Source organism: Salvelinus sp. IW2-2015, unplaced genomic scaffold, assembly GCF_002910315.2.
Source record: "Salvelinus sp. IW2-2015 unplaced genomic scaffold, ASM291031v2 Un_scaffold2682, whole genome shotgun sequence".
Taxonomy (NCBI): domain Eukaryota; kingdom Metazoa; phylum Chordata; class Actinopteri; order Salmoniformes; family Salmonidae; genus Salvelinus; species Salvelinus sp. IW2-2015.
The window spans coordinates 34410-41833 of record NW_019943988.1 but is presented as its reverse complement, the minus strand read 5'-3'; the positions used below and the strand labels follow the sequence as shown (position 1 = coordinate 41833).

The window sequence follows — 7424 nt, the reverse complement described above, 5'->3', positions numbered from 1 at the left end:
TCATCAGAGCCAGTCATCATAGCGCTTGATGGTTTTTGTGACTGCACTTGAAGAAACTTTCAAAGTTTTACGCATTGACTGAACTTCATGTCTTAAAGTAATGATGGAATCTCATTTCTCTTTGCTCATTTCAGCTGTTCTTGCCATAATATGGACTTGGTCTTTTACCAAATAGGGCTATCTTCTGTATACCACCCCTACACAACTGATTGGCTCTACCTCTATTAAAAAGATGAGGATCCCATCCACTTTCTATAGGCTAGGCCTACTATATTTATTTCTCAACTTTCCTAATATTAAGCACATTGCTTCTCTTTACAACCAGAGTATAGGCGTATCTTTACAACAGGAGTATAGGCTTCTCTTTACAACAGGAGTATAGGCTTKTCTTTACAACAGGAGTATAGGCTTCTCTTTACAACAGGAGTATAGGCTTKTCTTTACAACAGGAGTATAGGCTTCTCTTTACAACAGGAGTATAGGCTACCTGGCTGGGCATGAAAATAAACCGCGGGGAAAGGCGTCCTCCATTCGCTATTTAAGTGCATAGATGACATGTATTTTTCCTGCTGCCCCTGTTCCGAGACATGATCATGATCCCTTCTAAATAATATTATTTACTATATGTAAAGACAAGATGATAAAATCAAGAATAGTCTGATGGGTGACAATATTAGCCTATCAGTTGTGAATTATATATTACCACTTGTGAATGATACCCAGCGTAAGAAAAGAAACATTTTCTAATCATGTCCAGCGTGTCTCCTATCCAGAGGTGGTGAGAATAAGGACTGTCCAGTGTGTCTCCTGTCCAGAGGTGGTGAGAATAAGGACTGTCCAGCGTGTCTCCTGTCCAGAGGTGGTGAGAATAAGGACTGTCCAGCGTGTCTCCTGTCCAGAGGTGGTGAGAATAAGGACTGTCCAGCGTGTCTCCTATCCAGAGGTGGTGAGAATAAGGACTGTCCAGCGTGTCTCCTATCTGACGACGGTGAGAAGAGTGGAAGAAGGGAGTAACGTTGAACAAACCATGGTAGTTGGATTAGAGACATCAGTAAATGTTCCTCGCCAACAGGATCCTGACATGTTAAAAAAGGTGGACTTTTGTATTGTTTATAGCATTGGTTAAAAACTGCACAGAGCAGAGAGGAAATAGGAGAAAATAGGCATTGTGGCTGAACGTTTATTGAGGACTCCATCACAGGCCCCTGAGTCTGTATAGGGGTGTGATCTGGACTATGACTGAAGGAGTGGGATGGGTCGAAGGATGTATTTTATTTGTTGTATTGTATTTGTTTTTTCCCTTTCCCACAATGGATTTTTTTTTTCGTTCATTACCCATACAGTAGGTGGCGGCGTGCACCTTTTACGTTTGCGGACCGGCATAACACCACAGAAGAAGGAGGTACGTCCTAGGGATGCCGAATAGCACTAACCTCAAAGTCAAGCTGCTCTATTCTGTCATATCAACGTGATTCTTTTCGGTCGTATGTTCTCTTCATTGTAACTATTATATGTATTTACGTATTCATACATGAACTGCACATCGTGTGGAGGCGTCTTTTCAGTTCAATATAAACATAGAGGCTGGCAAGATATTTCAACGCTAACGCATTGCAAAGCTAGTGAAGCTAACTAACTAGCCGATTTGACAAGACGTTACACCATGGAGCCCGAAGCACAAATACGAAACGTAAGTTCATCCCATGTGATCATGTTTTTATCAACGGACATGTTACAGATGTAGCCATGAGATGACTCCAAGACGAGGCTTTTTGTGTTGATCCTATGTTTGGTTGTTTTAGCTGCGGGACTTTCTGATGGTCTACAACCGTATGACAGAGATCTGTTTCCAGAGATGCACCAGTAACTTCAACTACAGAAGTCTCACCATGGACGAGGTGAGGCCTGGCACATTACATGGCTGTATGTGTCGGTGTGTGTATGAGACATGGGGTTGGTAGCTGAACTCCTCAGGGACAAGCCTCTGTCTTTACCCGGTGGTGTAGTGATTTTAGTTTTTTTAGGTGAGTGGGCAACATCGTTTCCTCATTCAAAGTTTGTATTGACCGATGTAGCTTATTGAATGAATACACACACACACACACACACACACACACACACACACACACACACACACACACACACACACACACACACACACACACACACACACACACANCACACACACACACACACACACACACACAGCATTCAGAAAGTATTCAAACCCCTTGACATTTTCCACATTTTGTTACGTTACAGCCTTATTCTAAAATTGTTTTTCTCTTCGTAATCTACACACAATACCCCATAATGACAAAGAATGACCAAGGAAAAACAGGTTTAGAAATTTGTGCAAATGAATTACAAATTAAAAACTGAAATATTACTTTTAAATAAGTATTCAGACCTTTTACTCAGTACTTTGTTGAGGCACCTTTTGTCAGCGATTACAGCCTCAAGTCTTCTTGGGTATGATGCTACAAGCTTGGCACACCTGTATTGGGAGTTTCTCCCATTCTTCTCTGCAGATCCTCTCAAGCTCTGTCGGGTTGGATGGGGAGTGTCGCGGAACAGCTATTTTCAGGTCTTTCCAGAGATGTTTGATTGGGTTCAAGTCTGGACATTCAGAGACTGCTGCAGAAAAACATCCCCACTGCATGATGCTGACACCACCATGCTTTACCGTAGGGATGGTGCCAGGGTTCCTGCAGACGTAACACTTGGCATTCAGGCCAAAGAGTTCAATCTTGGTTTCATCAGACCAGAGAATATTGTTTCTCAGGGTCTGAGAGTCGTTTAGGTGCCTTTTGGCAAACTCCAAGCGGGCTGTCATCTGCCTTTTACTGAGTGGCTTCCGTCTGGCCACTCTAACATGAAGGCCAGATTGGTTGAGTGCTGCAGAGATGGTTGTCCTTCTGGAAGGTTCTCCCAAAGAGGAACTCTGGAGCTCTTTCAGAGTGACTATCGGGTTCTTGGTCATCTCCCTGACCAAGGTCCTCCTCCCCTGATTGCTCAGTTTGGCCAGGCAGCCAGCTCTAGGAAGAGTCTTGGTGGTTCCAAACTTCTTCCATTTAATAATGATGGAGGCCACTGTGTTCTTGGGGACCTTCAATGCTGCAGAAATGTTTTGCTACCCTTCCCCAGATCTGTACCTCGTCACAATTCTGTCTCCGAGCTCTACGGACAATTCCTTCGACCTCGTGGCTTGGTTTTTGCTCTGACATGCATTGTCAACTGTGGGACCTTATATAGACAGGTGTGTGCCTTTCCAAATCATGTCCAATCAATTGAATTTACCACAGGTGGACTCCAATCAAGTTGTAGAAACATCTCAAGGATGATCAATTAAAACAGGATGCACCTGAGCTCAATTTCATGTGTCATAGCAAAGGGTCTGAATACTTATGTAAATAATAAATAAGGTGTTTTTAATTTGTAATACATTTGTAAACATTTCTAAAAACCTCTTTGCTTTGTCATTATGGGGAATTGTGATGTCATTATGGCGTATTGTGATGTCATTATGAGGTATTGTGATGTCATGGGGTATTGTGATGTCATTATGGGGTATTGTGATGTCATGGGGTATTGTGTGTAGATTTATGAGGGGAAAAAATGAATCAATTTTAGAATAAGGTTGTAACGTAACAAAATGTGGAAAAAGTGAAGGGGTCTGAATACTTTCCGAATGCTCTGTGTATCTATATATATATATATGGGAGCAAAAAGTGAAGGGGTCTGAATACTTTCTGAATGCTCTGTGTATCTATATATATATATATATGGGAGCAAAAAGTGAAGGGGTCTGAATACTTTTTGAATGCTCTGTGTATCTATATATATATATATGGGAGCAAAAAGTGAAGGGGTCTGAATACTTTCTGAATGCTCTGTGTATCTATATATATATATATATATATGGGAGCAAAAAGTGAAGGGGTCTGAATACTTTCTGAATGCTCTGTGTATCTATATATATATATATATATATATATATATATATATATATATATATATATATATATATATATATATATATATATATATATATATGGGAGCAAAAAGTGAGCGCCAGAGGTACTGGAACGCATGAGAAAACAAATGACCTTTATAATTATGCATTGCATGCATCACATTTGCATTGTGGCACACATGGGAAACATTTGTTGTGGCCTTTTATTAATCTATTTCATGCAATTATACGTAATGTTACATGACTGGAGACTTTGGCATAATCATTTTAAATGCTGCGTTCAAGACAACTGGGGAATTGGGGAACACCTCTAACCAAGAGTGGTAAATCAGTCTTTACTGGTTCTAACAGCAGACCTCTCAGCTTTTAGAAAACTGTTGGAACAAATGGTGTTTGACCAAATACAATGTTATTTCTCTGTAAACAAATGAACAACAGACGTTCAGCATGCTTACAAAGAAGGGCACTCAACGTGTACTGCACTGACTCAAATGACTGACGATTGGTTGAAAGACATTGATAACAATAAGATAGTGGGAGATAACAATAAGATAGTGGGAGCTGTACTGTTATATATTACTGTTGTATTTCAGTGCTTTGATACTGAAGAACCATGACACAGTATTTCGAATGAGATGTGATTAACACCTGCGTTTATCCTCCCGTCCTCTAGGAGCGCTGTGCAGACAGCTGTGCGGGGAAGCTGATCCGCTCTAACCACCGTCTGATGGGGACCTATGTCAACCTGATGCCGGGGATGGTGCAGCGCCGCATGGCTGAGATGGAGAAGAAGAATGCTGAGCTGGTCACAGCTGAGGCTGAGGCTGCAGGTGCACTGCAGGGGACAGCTGACTTGGCTGATCAAAGCCTACCGATAGCCTCAACCGGGGGTAAAGCCTCCGCTCCTGCCCCGGGGACAGGTGAGGCTGTGACGGCTTCAGAGGTATCGGTGATGGCTGGCTCAGTCTTAAAGCCTGCTGTTTTAGATGTCTCTGCAGACCTGGGTCCAGCTGCTTCACCCGCCACCCCCTCCTCACCTGAACCCCCCTGCACCACCTCTACAGAGGTTAAACTAGCAGCTGCCTCAGAACCACTGGTGCCTTCCTCCCTCTCCCAGGCTGTGATTGGAGTAGAGCTCACCAGGCTGACTTCTGGCCCAATTTTAGAGTCGTCCCCTGTTAGATATGATCAATCCACAGTCACTGCTGTTCCTAGTGCAGCACCAAGTGGTCCCCACCGTAGTAGATAACCAGGCACCAGTAATGTTAGTTCCACCCACATTTACACATATGGTGCCTGTAGAGGCGACACCAGCACCTACAATAGAGGCTCCTATGGTAACACAGAGATCAACCCCAGGCTCAACCCCTTAACCCCGACCCTAAGCCCGGCCTTAACCCCGACCCTAAGCCTGGCCCTAACCCCGACCCCAGGCCCCGCCCTAACCCCGCCCCAGGCCCGTTCCTAACCCCAGCTCCAGTCCCAGCTCCTACCAGTGATGTCCCTCTCTCCCCCAGACTACTGCCCCCATCCACCCTGACCCCGGCCCTGACCCCAGCTCCTACCAGTGATGTCCCTCTCTCCCCCAGACTACTGCCCCCATCCACCCTGACCCCACAGGACTGTCATCTTGAGTGTATGTATAGAGTTGAACCAAGGATCCTGGAGAACTACTGGAGGTGCAGGGTTTCAATACAGCCCTGCACAAACATTCTGGTCTTCAGTCAGCCTGGAGTCCTTGCTATACTTGTCTGAATCAAGTGTGTCACCTTACTACCCTGCAGGGTAAGTGCTTGGTTGTCAGCGATACAGAGTACAATATGTTGATGAGGATTTTGCCTTGTTGTACAACACTGGCTTACACCGTGATGGAAAAATACTATTCTGTCAAATATTAAACGATTCTGGAAAGGAAGTTGTGATTTTTAGATTTCTTGTCAAACTTCTTTCCTATGATGTGTTTGTCTGTGTGATTTTTGAGGAGGGAAATTGTTCTTCCCCCTGAAGCAGTTAAAAGCAGTGGAATGGACAAGACATTTCAGTCTAAATCAAATCAAATCAAATTTTATTAGTCACATACACATGGTTAGCAGATGTTAATGCGAGTGTAGCGAAATGCTTGTGCTTCTAGTTCCGACAATGCAGTAATAACCAACAGTAATCTAACCTAACAATTCCACAACTACTACCTTACACACACACACAAGTGTAAAGGGATAAAGAATATGTACATAAAGATATATGAATGAGTGGTGGTACAGAACGGCATGGCAGATGCAGTAGATGGTATAGAGTACGGTATATACGTATGAGATGAGTACTGTAGGGTATGTAAACATAAAGTGGCATAGTTTAAAGTGGCTAGTGGTACATGTATTGCATAAAGATGGCAAGATGCAGTAGATGATATAGAGTACAGTATAATACATATGAGATGGGTAATGTAGGGTATGTAAACATTGTATTAAGTGGCATTGCTTAAAGTGGGCTAGTGGTACATTTTTACATAATTTCCATCAATTCCCATTTTTAAAGTGGCTGGAGTTGAGTCAGTCAGTATGTCTCTGCGTCAAATTGTTTTATTGCATGAAATACAATTAGTAGCTATTGCCAAAGCAATATAGTGGTACAGCATTTCAGTAAATACAGTTCAATGAGGATAATGAAATACAGGTAATTACAGTAAATACAGTACAATGCAACGAGGATAATGAAATACAGGTCATTTCAGTAAATTACAGTACAATGAGGATAAGATTAGTGTTAATAGAATTAGATAATAGGGAGAATGCTGTACAATAGTAGGTTTTACCCTGGTCTATTACCTGCACTAACCATGGGACTGTTTATAACAGGAGAATACTGTACAATAGGAGGTTATACCCTGGTCTATTACCTGCACTAACCATGGACTGTTATAACAGGGAGAATAGTGTACACTAGGTTATACCCTAACCCTAACCATGGAACTGTTATAACAGGAGAATACTGTACAATAGGAGGTTATACCCTGGTCTATTACCTGCACTAACCATGGGACTGTTATAACAGGGAGAATAGTGTACACTAGTAGGTTATACCCTACACCTAACCATGGAACTGTTATAACAGGGAGAATAGTGTCAATAGGAGGTTATACCCTGGTCTATAGTGTTCAATAGTAGGTTATACCCTGGTCTATAGTGTACACTAGGAGGTTATACCCTGGTCTATTACCTGCACTAACCATGGGACTGTTATAACAGGGAGAATAGTGTACACTAGTAGGTTATATCCTGGTCTATTACCTGTACTAACCATGGGACTGTTAAACAGGGAGAATAGTGTACACTAGTAGGTTATACCCTGGTCTATTACCTGCACTAACCATGGGACTGTTATAACAGGGAGAATAGTGTACACTAGTAGGTTATACCCTGGTCTATTACCTGTACTAACCATGGACTTT

At 42.5% G+C, this 7424-nt stretch overlaps 1 protein-coding gene across 1 annotated transcript; it reads left to right on the top strand.

Moving 5' to 3' along the window:
- The first annotated feature begins 1367 nt into the window (after positions 1-1367).
- Positions 1368-5331, top strand: timm10b (translocase of inner mitochondrial membrane 10 homolog B (yeast)). Its single transcript, XM_024141711.2, has 3 exons — positions 1368-1690; positions 1803-1898; positions 4650-5331. Exons 1-3 carry the CDS (start codon positions 1664-1666, stop codon positions 5223-5225), a joined length of 699 nt encoding a protein of 232 aa, XP_023997479.1. The 5' UTR covers positions 1368-1663; the 3' UTR covers positions 5226-5331.
- Positions 5332-7424: the final 2093 nt, after the last annotated feature.

Coding starts and splice junctions, on each gene's coding strand:
- timm10b (XM_024141711.2), top strand. CDS start 1,664: ATGGAGCCCGAAGCACAAATACGAAAC. Junction 1,691..1,802: donor CCGAAGCACAAATACGAAAC/GTAAGTTCATCC, acceptor TGGTTGTTTTAG/CTGCGGGACTTTCTGATGGT. Junction 1,899..4,649: donor GAAGTCTCACCATGGACGAG/GTGAGGCCTGGC, acceptor CCCGTCCTCTAG/GAGCGCTGTGCAGACAGCTG.